The sequence below is a fragment of the Rhizoctonia solani genome, chromosome 4 (assembly GCF_016906535.1).
Source record: "Rhizoctonia solani chromosome 4, complete sequence".
Lineage (NCBI taxonomy): Eukaryota > Fungi > Basidiomycota > Agaricomycetes > Cantharellales > Ceratobasidiaceae > Rhizoctonia > Rhizoctonia solani.
The window spans coordinates 694,497-706,759 of NC_057373.1; the positions used below are offsets into that span (position 1 = coordinate 694,497).

At 48.3% G+C, this 12,263-nt stretch overlaps 4 protein-coding genes across 4 annotated transcripts; 2 read left to right on the top strand and 2 right to left on the bottom strand.

The window, feature by feature from the left end:
- Positions 1–1,570: 1,570 nt before the first annotated feature.
- RhiXN_00191 (1-phosphatidylinositol-4-phosphate 5-kinase) lies at positions 1,571–3,910 on the bottom strand (the record flags this gene model as incomplete). Its single annotated transcript, XM_043320010.1, has 3 exons — positions 1,571–1,792; positions 1,872–2,909; positions 2,975–3,910. 3 exons carry the CDS (start codon positions 3,908–3,910, stop codon positions 1,571–1,573), a joined length of 2,196 nt encoding a protein of 731 aa, XP_043179022.1.
- A 186-nt stretch (positions 3,911–4,096) lies between these two features.
- Positions 4,097–5,894, top strand: RhiXN_00192 (Respiratory-chain NADH dehydrogenase 51 Kd subunit; the record flags this gene model as incomplete). The annotated part of the gene is made up of 7 exons (XM_043320011.1): positions 4,097–4,422; positions 4,475–4,608; positions 4,659–4,850; positions 4,904–5,258; positions 5,309–5,417; positions 5,476–5,613; positions 5,676–5,894. 7 exons carry the CDS (start codon positions 4,097–4,099, stop codon positions 5,892–5,894), a joined length of 1,473 nt encoding a protein of 490 aa, XP_043179023.1.
- A 1,488-nt stretch (positions 5,895–7,382) lies between these two features.
- Positions 7,383–7,988, bottom strand: RhiXN_00193 (uncharacterized protein; the record flags this gene model as incomplete). Its single annotated transcript, XM_043320012.1, has 3 exons — positions 7,383–7,462; positions 7,534–7,791; positions 7,850–7,988. 3 exons carry the CDS (start codon positions 7,986–7,988, stop codon positions 7,383–7,385), a joined length of 477 nt encoding a protein of 158 aa, XP_043179024.1.
- A 2,409-nt stretch (positions 7,989–10,397) lies between these two features.
- Positions 10,398–11,048, top strand: RhiXN_00194 (uncharacterized protein; the record flags this gene model as incomplete). Its single annotated transcript, XM_043320013.1, has 4 exons — positions 10,398–10,527; positions 10,586–10,821; positions 10,903–10,915; positions 10,981–11,048. The coding sequence occupies 4 exons, from the start codon at positions 10,398–10,400 to the stop codon at positions 11,046–11,048; spliced, it is 447 nt and encodes a 148-aa protein (XP_043179025.1).
- Between the last annotated feature and the right edge of the window lie 1,215 nt (positions 11,049–12,263).

Genomic DNA, 12,263 nt, shown 5'->3' on the forward strand with positions numbered 1-12,263 from the left:
AACGGCTTAATCGTGTGACTCAATCGCAACAAAGGACGTGACCACGAGCAAACATTTACAGACGTTCAATAATGGATACGGAGCCCCAGCGTCTATTCAGATACGCTACTGTGTGGACTGACAGCTGGGGTATGTTTTGAGGTAGAGCCACCAAACGTTTGTTGGGTTACAACATTTGGCTAGTCTTTGTCCAGATAAGGGTGGCTTGAGGCGTTTTCCTAATGTTGCTATGTCATTGCAAATCCACGATTGCGGCCCCCTCCAAGGAGATGATTTGCTCCACTCAATTACTTTAATTTCTAGCACGTTTTAACACACAGATAAGGTATGCTTGCTTTTCGAGGCTGTCATACTTTATGCGATCACCTGGATTGTAAACCAAGTGGATTCGGAGTGTCTTGAGAGCCCATGCATAATTAATCCAAGCAAACCCAATCAATGTTGGTACGACGTTTGTTGCGAACAAGGCACAGCAATTTTACCCTAAACAGTTTGACAGGCGTTTCACGGGATCTCCGCGTCCAGGCCATGTCAGCAATCAGGGTTCGTTTCATTAAACTTGCACAAAGTCTTTCCCTCGAAAAAAGAAACAACCAACCATTTTAGACCTAACTCATTCATGCTAATTAGCGCTGAACACACTAGATGTATATATCCTAGCCACCTTGGAAAGCCAGATCATCGGCATTTATGCCGTTTCATGATAAATCTATGGAATATCAGGTGGCTTGCTCGTATGTAGCTCCTTAAGTATGATTTTTTTTTTTTAATGAATATCAGGTGACATCGTCCCATTTTTTCTGGCACAAATTTGCGATCAAACAAACCCATTTGCCGCAAGGGCTAACGAACCAGTCTAATTATGTATACATAAAAATGAGCGTAAGAACGCATTTATCTGGCTTCAGAGCAGATATCGATCCAACAAGGACACCAAGGACCCGAATTCGCATACTCGATTACCATCCCATTTCATTACCAGGTTTGGCCGATCATTTGAAATTCGACCACTGAACACTCAAGAATCCGAGAACCCAAAATGCAACCCAAGTTCATATGCATATATGTACGATTACCACACACCTTTGCATCAACACACCCGCACAAAAAGGATCAAAACTGCATAGGGGAGGGGGTACTTAGAGATCGATAAAAAAAGACCGGTTTGTCCAAGTAACACACACATGGACTGACTTGACAAAAAAATAATAGGAAGAGGTCAACAAAGGAGCGACAGACGCCAGACTTTCAGGCTTTAGGAGGCGACCAAACGACAATTCAATCAACCTAGCAAGGAGATAGAGAGGAAACAAATCAAAAAAAGGAGAGTGGGTGCGGTCCGTCTAAACGTCGCTTCAACTAAAAAACCTAGATATGAAAAGTGGGAGGGGGCATGGGATATCAATACACAGATAATGGTGAACTACTGTCCGAGTGGTATATGTGCGACCAAACTAGAAATGATGGAAATCGAGGGTGGGGGCGTGAGAGGGAACGTCGAAGAGCGTGATGGTTAGGATAAGGTTGAGATTAATAGAGGGACAATCAGAGCTACGGCCGGCGAATGACTCTATTGTCCACTTGACGATGGTTCAGCGGGTTGTGCCTCTCCACTCGGCTTTTCCGTCTCCGTCTCCGGTTGCGCTTCTTCCTTTTCTTTCCCCTTTTCCTCCTTTGCTTGCTCCTCCTTGGGCAAGAACGTCTCCCCTCCCTCCCCTCCCCTCATCACAGCTTTCAAGAACGAGAAGAAGCGCTCGCCATATTCGTGCGAGGGCACGGGGCTGATCTTGTGCTAATAAAGGCAGAAAGTCAAGATTAGCCTTGTCAGACCGATCGAGAGCGGGCGATAATGGACAGGAACAAGGACATACCCGATCAGCGCTCAATCCCTTCCACATATTCTCAAGCTTTTTCTTTGTATTCCAGGGCGTCAATATGTCAATCACACCAAGATAGTATACGGTGCCCATCGACCTGTTGTCCTCTCCCGTGGCACGATACCCTCCATCATCGGCGTAGAAGATAAACCGGGACTGGTCTTCTCGCAATCCGTCGGGCAAATCTTGCTCGGCCAGCTCAGTTCCGGTCGTCTGAATCTGGTATTTGGCCGTCTTGGCTTTTGAAGGTTGTCGGCGAGGGGTAGGAGAGAAGACTTTGAGAGTATTTCGGCGGAGGTTGTCCCGGTTCCCTCGTTTGACGTTGTGTATCCCTACTAGCAGCGAGTAATCCATCACACCGACCGTTTGCAAGAATTGCTTGTCCCGTTCTAGTTGAGCGACCAAGAATGCTCGCTTCTCCGGCCCAAACTCGAGTTGCTTGTGCCTGTGAATCCAGTTGACGTCCTTGAGCACGGCGCGGGGGTTCTCTCGAGCTTTGGCCTCGTCGTATTCACGACCGACGGTACTTCCTTTCAAATCGTACGTCTCGTGAATGTCGAGGTGAGCGGGGAAGAGGTTGTTCATGACGACAAAATGAATCTTGCGGCCGTGGGGCAGCTTGACACGATGTAATCCATAGAAACGAGACAAGAGGGTGTGTGGGTTGGCTGCGACGTGGGCGTAGTACTGTGGGAGAATTTTGCGGAGGAATTTGTGTTCGGCGTGGTGGATAGTCTTGATGATGAAACGATAATCTCGGGAGTAATAGAAAAACGAGCCAGACTTGCCCGGGGAACCAAGTTCCGATAGGATGTACTTCCCAGTGAGAGAAACGAGGTAATCGGCAGGATCAAGCGCAAAGTGCTCTTCCCGTAAAGAGCGGAAGACCCAGGGTGCGTAATCCTTGAACTTGAAATCGTACTTGGCCGATGGGGTGAGTTCGTTGCCGATGGTGTCAAAAGAGAATTTGTGGGCGGCGGTAAAGTCTTCATCGGTTAATGAGCGCTTCAACTTGGCTTGACAACGGGAGACCTATATCACGTAGAATTAGCGAGTTGAAATGGAATAATTTCAGTTTGAATTGGCAGGTGACTCACGCTAACACGGATGCCGTTGAGCATGTTGTACATCAACACATAGTTGGTGTGGCCCTCGCCGATCAAGTTTCCGACCAACACCTTGTCGGCCTCAGGCTCCTTGGCCTTGTCCTCCTTGGCTCGCTTGGAGTCACGCTCTCTTCGTATTTGCTCTGCCTCTTTGAGGATGTCGGAATGAAGGTCCTGACCTGCCATCGTCTGGCTTCGGGTGCGAGTGTGACTCAAGCTGGGGCCGCCTGATTGAGAATGGGAGTGTGCCATTTTTCGGGTCTTGGGGGCGGGGGTAGCAAGGGTGCCTGTAGTGTTTCGGCGTGTGGGGGCCGGTGCTCGTGTTGGATGTAAAAGGCCATCGCCGCCACTGGGCTCTTCCGAGTTGAAAGAAACAGTGGGAGGGGCCGCTGAAGCCAGCTTGGGCTCGGGGGAGTCTGAACGAGGCTGTGCGTGGAGAGCAGCGATAACATCGTCGTCCCGCGGTACTCCTTCGTCGGAGGCTGGGGGCGAGGGAGGAGGGTTGAAACTCGGACCAGTTGGATAGAGCTTCCTGATTGGTCCAGAAGCATCCGACTGCGGAAGACTTGTTGGACTTGTCGCGCGCGGCGAATCAACCATCATGGCCCCATATTTGTTTGCATCTGACGACCGCGTATGGGGGTGTACGGCAGCTGATACGGCATGACCAACATTTCCTAACTTGCGCTCTGCCCGCTCCAGTAGAGAGTCTGGCTGCGGTCCTGTGCGAAGAACGATCTGTGTCGAGTCCGCTCGTTCCAGATGCACTTCGCGCGACGCGGGCAGGTTGGCCGTTGCCATCAGGTGCACCGGATTAACCTCGGTCAGCTCCGGAGACGACATTAGCGGACTATGCGATGACCCAGGTGGATGGTCAGACGGCGATAGAGGTATAGACTTGGGTGGGGACAAGACAGTAGTCGACATGGAGGTAAAGTGTAAACGACAGAGATGCTATGATGGCAGTGAAACCGGACGTCAGTTGCCGGCCGAACTCTCGTAATACCCTAGCGCCGGGCGTTTGAAATCTTACCGCCCGGCGCATACTTTTCCTGGGCCCGTAAGCGCCCGATTCAACGCCCCGATCTTCATTGGATAGAAACGACGACAGCAATGCTTGCCCGACTCAGGCCAGCGACTGCGACTGCCCGTCTCGCCCGTGGCTTTGCCACCGTCCAGGATCCTCCCGTCAAGCGATACGGAGGCCTCAAGGACCAAGACCGAATCTTCACAAACGCATACTGTCGACACGACCATGGCCTCAAGGGTGCTCAATCTCGTGGTGATTGGCATCGCACAAAGGACATCTTGCTCAAGGGCGACAGTTGGATCATTAACCAGGTCAAGGAGTCCGGATTACGCGGCCGAGGTGGTGCAGGATTCCCTAGTGGATTAAAGTGGAGCTTTATGAACAAGCCGGGATGGGAAAAAGATAAACGGTCAGATCAATTAATTATTCCTTCATTTGTATATGCTCATTTCTTTGTATAGGCCTCGGTACCTCGTTGTCAACGCCGACGAAGGAGAACCAGGCACGTGCAAAGACCGTGAGATCATGCGTGGTGATCCACACAAGCTCGTCGAGGGTTGTCTCGTCGCAGGTCGCGCCATGAACGCCAGCGCAGGTACGCCATGCACCTAGATCTATTGACCATTATCTTATCAATTCCACTAGCGTACATCTATATCCGCGGCGAGTTCTACCAAGAAGCCTCGCACGTCCAACAAGCCATCAATGAAGCCTATCGTGCCGGCCTCATCGGCAAAAACGCCTGCGGTTCTGGATACGATTTTGACGTTTACGTTCACCGTGGCGCTGGTGCCTATATCTGTGGCGAGGAAACCGCCCTGATCGAGTCTATCGAGGGTATGTTCCTCGTTCCTTGACCATTCAGTTTAATCTCATTTTGTGGTAATTAGGGAAACAGGGCAAACCCCGCCTCAAGCCTCCTTTCCCAGCCGACGTTGGGTTGTTTGGATGCCCGACGACGGTTGCGAATGTCGAGACTGTGGCTGTCTCGCCGACCATCTGTCGTCGTGGTGGAGCTTGGTTTGCAGGCTTTGGCCGTGCTCGGAATCAGGGAACTAAATTGTTCTGCATTTCGGGACATGTGAACAACCCCTGTGTTATCGAGGAGGAAATGAGTATCCCACTCAAGGATTTGATTGAGAAACACTGTGGTGGTGTGGTCGGCGGATGGGACAACTTGTTGGGAATCGTGCCAGGTGGAAGCTCGGTACCCATCTTGCCCAAGAAGATGTGCGAGGAAGTTCTGTAAGCCGATTGTCGATTTGATTTCCGAGCAAACCCTCACGGCATGATAGCATGGACTTTGACTCGCTCAAGGATGCCCAGTCTGGTCTTGGAACGGGTGCCGTCATTGTCATGAACAAGCAAACGGACGTCGTCCAGGCCATTTCCCGATTCTCCAAGGTCAGTACCCCACTTGCCCGGTCCGATTACAAAACCTAATTGCAACCCCTGGTGCCAGTTCTACAAGCACGAATCGTGTGGACAGTGCACACCCTGCCGAGAAGGTACAACCTGGATGATGAACATGATGGCCCGGCTGGAACACGGCCGAGCACACGAACGCGAGATTGACATGCTTCTGGAGTTGACCAAGCAGGTACATTGATTATTCCCTTTTGGTGAAATTTCTTATCGCTAAAGTTCGGGTTTAATTAACAGGTCGAGGGGAAAACCATTTGCGCGCTCGGAGATGCGGCCGCATGGCCTATTCAAGGTTTAATGCGCCACTTCCGTCCCGAAGTCGAACGACGAATTGCCGAATACCGCGCTGCGAACGGTCCCGTGCTCTTTGGTGGCAAACTGAAAAAGGATACCAATTTCAAGTACGCGGTCCCGGACAACTTGGGTGCTAATTTGGTTGAGCCTCCGAGGGTGTGAGGTGTGGGTGTGGGATGCAGTGTGATTGTTGGTTGTAGTAAAATGCATGTGTGTACGAGTTGTTTTATTCATTTAGTTTTTTCATTTGATGTGTTTTGGGGGAAGTTGGGAGCGTGGCGTTTGGCATTTAGTTTGCTGAGGTCGTGCCAAGCTGGGCAATCCGATCGAATTTATTAGGGTGAGCAAGTTATGTATGGTTACATCGAAAATTCTATTCGAGCAACCTTGGCTTGAGTTGGGGATTATGACTACTTATCTACACTCTGATGCCATAGAAAAGGATCGTTTTGGCAAGGGGCTTGATGAGCTCGCCAGTATTACGACGACGCCCCACATAGACACTTGGGAGAATAGATCAAAGCGACATTTAGTAAAATATTATCACGACCTATAAACCAGACCGAGCTGAAAGGAAAGTCCGCATACACACACCTTCGAGCTCTCCTCTCGATCAATTAGGACAATATCCATTCAAACTTTCCTGCTGGCCCTCGTTTCTCACCGCCCCGCTACTAACACGTTTAGTTCCCGATGTTACATAAAACGGTTTTTCGTAAACTTGCTTTGCTTCATCAATTGCATGAACAACTGGAGTATCTTCTTCGGTGCGTATGTGCCTGGTGAATATGAAGGTGGGCGTATACCTGTCGACCATGTATTTATATTTCTCGTGTGGGTACATGAACCATTATTACGCTTGAATATTTACCCGTGTCTTACCATGCGAGGCAAGTAACTTGCATAGGCTATAGATGAAAACTGACAGTGTCGGGTCATTGTATTAACATGAATACCTCTACATGCGCCTTCCTACGGGTAACCATTGATTGCTGAAGACCGTCATCTCAATCACACAGTTGTCTGTATGTCTCCAAGTAACGATAAAGACAACAAAGGCAGCAAGAGCAAAAGCGAACGCTGTTTTCATGCCGAATAAACCACCTATCGAAAGCGCATCAAGGCAAGCCACACGCGGCAGGAACTGCGAGGCCCTTTTGTGTTTAGTTCACCTTTGATCGCGGCTGGACCTTGCCTGATATTCGAGATGGTGTGCACCAGTTCCACTTTCATGATCTTTGCGTCCAGAACGTACAAGGCACAAGCTTTCCTTGTCGGCGCGATGTCAGCAGACTGAATCGCCAATGTACACCATTCGGTTGAGCTTCTTCATTGCTCGTCATAGAATCGTACGTATCAGAGCAAACGGTGTCATTCGGCCCAGCATTCGGCTTGAATAGGGGTAGAAAAATATATCGAACCCATCCGATCGACTTGGAAAGCACTTCACATGTAATGTGTCATATTCAAATTATCAAACATATTAATGAGCTCAGATCTTCTGCGGCCAGCATATCAATGTCCACGGTGGTCTATATCTCAGAAGCCGGTACGGTTTTATTCATTTTTGACATCAAATTAACAATATTCATCAAATTTTGAAGATTACGCGGGCAGCCTCTTGCTTTCAAGCACATCACAAACATCCCTCTAGTCTTTTTGCACACGAAGAAGCCTTCCTGGCCCATGAGAATCATTGATAAAAACAATTTCTGGGAGCTCCCGATGACCTATAGATATCACAGTAAAGGTTAGAGCACCTACATAGCATGTAAAAAAATAATTAAACCCACTTTCATACTAAATGCATGTTTGTTTATGAACGTGATGAGCACGGTATCCATAAGGAGCGCTAGCAGAGGTCTCAAGAAGCTTACATAGGCAAATGGTTCCGATGAAGGATCGTCAGCGAGTACGATGCGAACCAACCCCTGTTTGGGACCTGATTCATCCCTAAAGTACGAGGCGTATACTTGTTCCTTTGATTCCAGAGGTTCGTTGTAGTAGAATATGCCATTCGTCTCGGGAATGTCACCCGGGCCATGGGTGTTCAAGTTGACTAAGTAGTTTTATAGGATCGATGAGCCACCTTGACGACTAGATTCGCTTCGACCTACCATTAAAGTCACCTTCGAACACAACCAAGCCGTCTGGCAGCTCGGAGCTTATGGAAGTTATGTGCTTCCCGCCCTCAAGTCTTTGATACACATGGGCTTCCCTCTGAAATTCGAAATTTGGAAGTGTGGAATCTGTCATAGTTAACTCGGTGGCAGACGAGGGGTGATTTGAGAGTTTAGACCGCTCTTGGGGCTGCTTTATAGTCAAGAGTGAAGAGCAAAGGGTTTATACTCCATGTATACCCAGTGCATCATTACGCATAAAGAACCCCAGTCACAGGAAATACCGTTAAATGGCTTTCCATATCCGAGACGGCAAAAAGTCTTCCGGAGTGTGTGCCCCCTGATTTGGTTCCTATAGGCTACTATTGTAGGTGCACTTCAGGTACGGCCGCCGAAAACCAACCGCCGGTCAAGCGCTCTTAGTCCCATGACAATCTTAAACTTCCATTACTCCAACCTAGTGTACTTGAGCCACATGCTTAGATGACTATAGGGCTCTTAACTAATACATGTCGACATGGCACGTACCCCATATTTACTTTATGTCATTCACTGATTGTGACTGTATCTCCCGAGTCTCGATGACCCATCTGGTTCACCTCTTTCCAGAGCCCCGAAGGTCCGTGACTTCGAGTGATCAATAGATTGTGAGTATAACTAGTAGGGCTCCGTAAGGTAATGGTATTGGATATTTATCGCTAAGGCTGGCAGCAGCTGTCCGGTGGATAATTTTACGCACACTACCATGTCCAGTGATATTGACCATTTCGAGGGGGCGTTGCTTGACTGGGCTCAATGTTTTTTAGGGGCAAATGTCCACCAAGCCTCCCATAACGAGGGTCATCCAGCCTGTGAGTGCTCATAGAAAGTCCATGGTACACGCCATGTGTTATAGTCAATTTATCAAATGCGTCTCATATTGTGCTGTGTACAAGTATGATTAGTAGTGAATTAGTATATAGCACAGGTTCGAGCCCGGGGATTGATGTTCCACATACTGGCATCGTTATCTGACAAGATCGATGGGCTTGCAGTGTTGAGTTTTCTGGCGCTCTTTCTAATGCTATTGAGGTTAGGCTCTGGACTGTGCCGGTGTTTGCGGTGGCCCAATGTCCCGAAAGCGAACAAGACCCAGTATCGCCCACCTACAATGGCCCAGCATGGATAAAGCTGTGAAGTCGAGAGGTTGGGCCTATTGGGGTGATCTAGCATTGTATTGGTGACGTCATTTCTATCTACCTAACGTCAATACACTGGTATGTAAGCGCACCTGATCTGATGGTGATCCTCTCTTGTGATCGTCACTCCAAGACTATCCGTTCTAACATATGCATCTCAATTGGCTCAGCACGGACCACCAAAAAGTGGCAAGTCGAAATTTTAAGTTTGGAGAATCATAAATGTTTACCATGGATATTCACATTGGTGGTGGGAATCGTAGTCATGATTGTAATTATTGACTTTGATTTCAAAATCAATGTTTCTCGGGTCCAGGGTCAGTGATAGCTGACCGGCAAGTTAATGTTCAGTGTCAAGGTCAAGTAGTTTATAAGTGGGTCCGCGGCTGTCAAAAGTCGTGGGTAGCGTGTCTACTATAAGTGTATCCAGGGTACACATGTACGTAGATGAACGAGTGCAAGTTACACTGACTTCTAATATCATCTTATATAATTGAAAGTTGAAACCCCTTCCCCTAGTGCGTTGCCATTGCCTATATCAACATCAGATAGTAACTTAAGACCCGATGACGCCCTGACCGACCGGACGTGCCACCAATAACTTCGTCGAGTTTAGTTCTACGATGCTGGTTGGCTGTTTGGTTTTGGCTCCGCGATAGGGGCAAAAATAATTGATATGTCATTGTGATCAAGATCTCTGATCAACGCCCGATCAATCCTTTATGAACGAATCCCAGAAAGTCGATGAATCGACTGGGGAAAATCGGAGCAATCAGTGTCAATTGTGTCAAACGTCAGCTAGTTCTATCAAAATGTTCTCTCTTATGATTATTTTACATTCTCCTGCTATTTGTTCTTGGTGGGATAAAATTATATTCTTAATAATTTATCGTAGCTTGATGGTCACAAATGTATAAAGCCTGTATTGTTATATATCGCTGTGTTATGTCGGGCAGGATCCCATTAGTTCACTGGGTTTCGTGGAACCCAAAAGTTAACCACTCCGGCATCAGGTATGCTACATCACCACCCCAATCAGTGCAATTCTTAGACGCCCTCTGTCAAGAAGCTTCAAGGTCCTATAATAGTACTAGTTCCTGGGATTGAGGCGCACCGGATGGCAATACTATGATTCAAACCTGTAGCGTGTGACATCATAACTTGGCTCTCTATCCTGATGGTAGCATGTAGCTGAGAGATGGAGCACGTGGAAATAGGCCGGATGCGTCCAGGATTGTCTTAGTGGCTTAAAGGAACCTCATGGCCTAGGAGCTCATGGCCACCAAAATTGACAGTGGTGGACTATAAATTGGGTTCAAGCAAACTGCTACTCTTACACTACAACTCTCCAGAAACCCAAACTTGCAATGACTGACTACTTATCTGAGTTCAAGGATTCGTCCCCCGCCGAGTACTGGGCGACAGGTGGTAAATTTGGTGTTGAGGTTAACGACCCCGAAGGACCTAGAAAGTCCTATATTGCGGACAGAGATATCAGTAAGTGTGGAACCTAGTAACTAAGAGTTCAGTACGCAAATAATGCCAATTTATACAGTCACGATCGGAAACCCGACCCCCGACCAACCTTTGCCACCTATGCAGGCATCGGCAACAGGTGGAAGGCCCGATAACGTTCTTGGCGGGAGGCTTTATTATGACAAGTCTCTTCCAGATCCTCTTCCCGAGGGGAAAGATACACAAGCTACTAGGGAAGCAGTTGATGGGAGGTATTACATTGTGTTTAAGTTCGGAAAGCTAGGCGAGAAAGAGGCAACTGATGTCTATGCATACGTGAGCGCTTTTGGTTTCCATCAGATTTTTTGTTACTGACAATGTCCTCTAACTACGTGGGTGATATTATTCGACTTGTAGTTCAAGTTTGATGGTGAGACTCCATTCTCAAAGGCATATATTCCATCCAATTCACTATGACGCTTGCCTGATTTTCAGATCTCCGTCCCGGCCAAGAAGTTCTCCTAATGAAATCAGGCGTTGGTCAATGGGCACCGAAGTTTTAATAGGAATTATGGGATCGACCTGATGGGCCTTGTATAGACAATACAATGAAAATAATGTGAATGAAAAAGCTTTTGGTGCATTGACGGGGCAGAAGGACGGCGCTCAAACTACATAAAAAATTCTTTGTTGGGCTCACCGCTTGGAGCGTTTCCTAAAGGTCGGATCTATGCGCTGCAAACCCTATGTGTTAACCATATCTCCAGAAGTTATAAGTGGCTAGACTGATATAGAATGCGGTAAAATAACGAAATGCAGTAGCTCATCTTCTGCCCGCTTGTCGCGTCGGCCAAGAGACCCAGACCGGTGAGGTTTGGGGAACCCCTGCGGCTGTGAAGCAGCGAGGGTGGAGCAGGGTTGTCGAACCGCGAGTCTGGCTCGTGGGTGGGCGGCCCGAACCATCTCTCATGAACCTACAGAATGGTGAATGGGATAAAAACGACACGCAAAGGCGTGGTGCGGTACTCGGTGTGTACGAGGCCGGACGGTGGGGGAGGTCTGACGCAAGTTGAAATAGCACGAAGCTCGCCACATGCTCCGACTAAGCCTCTGTTTTGCGTCTCCGGCAGGCTTCGTCACAAAACTTCCAAATGAGCTCAGCGACGTCAGCACCTCACTTCATTCGGATTGGTCGGACACTTCTCACAAGAGACCGGAATCAAAGGGGTTGGGAATTCAGCATACAGACCACGATTATCACGTTTTTCTTGCATCCTGGAAAAGCATGGCAACATTCGGCTTTGAGCATTGCTCAAACGCCAAATTCTGGTGGGAAGCAAGTGAATTTAGCGTCGAAGTAGACGAGCCCGTGGCTGGCATGAACTTATCTTTCACGGCAAATGAGAGAGTTGGTGAGCTCGATTGTTCAACTCATGGTCAAGTATGAATGGAGTTTTTGCTCTGGCCAGCCCGAATCGACCTTCCTTCTTCAGACCCAATAATACAGGCGTCAGCTGCGGGAGCGAGGCCAGACAACGTGATTCATGGTATACTACGATACAGTGGCTCCTCACAATACCCGGTTCCCGTGGGTCCGACTAAAGCGACTATGCACGAAGCGACGGACAACACTGGTCAACGTCAATTATATATAACATTCCAGAGCATGTCTTTGGATTCTCAAAGCCGACCAACCGTTTCGGCAATGGTGGGCCCTGTTACTATGATTTCCTATAACCTCAACTGACTCTAAAGCAAACTTTTTTGTATTCCTGTAT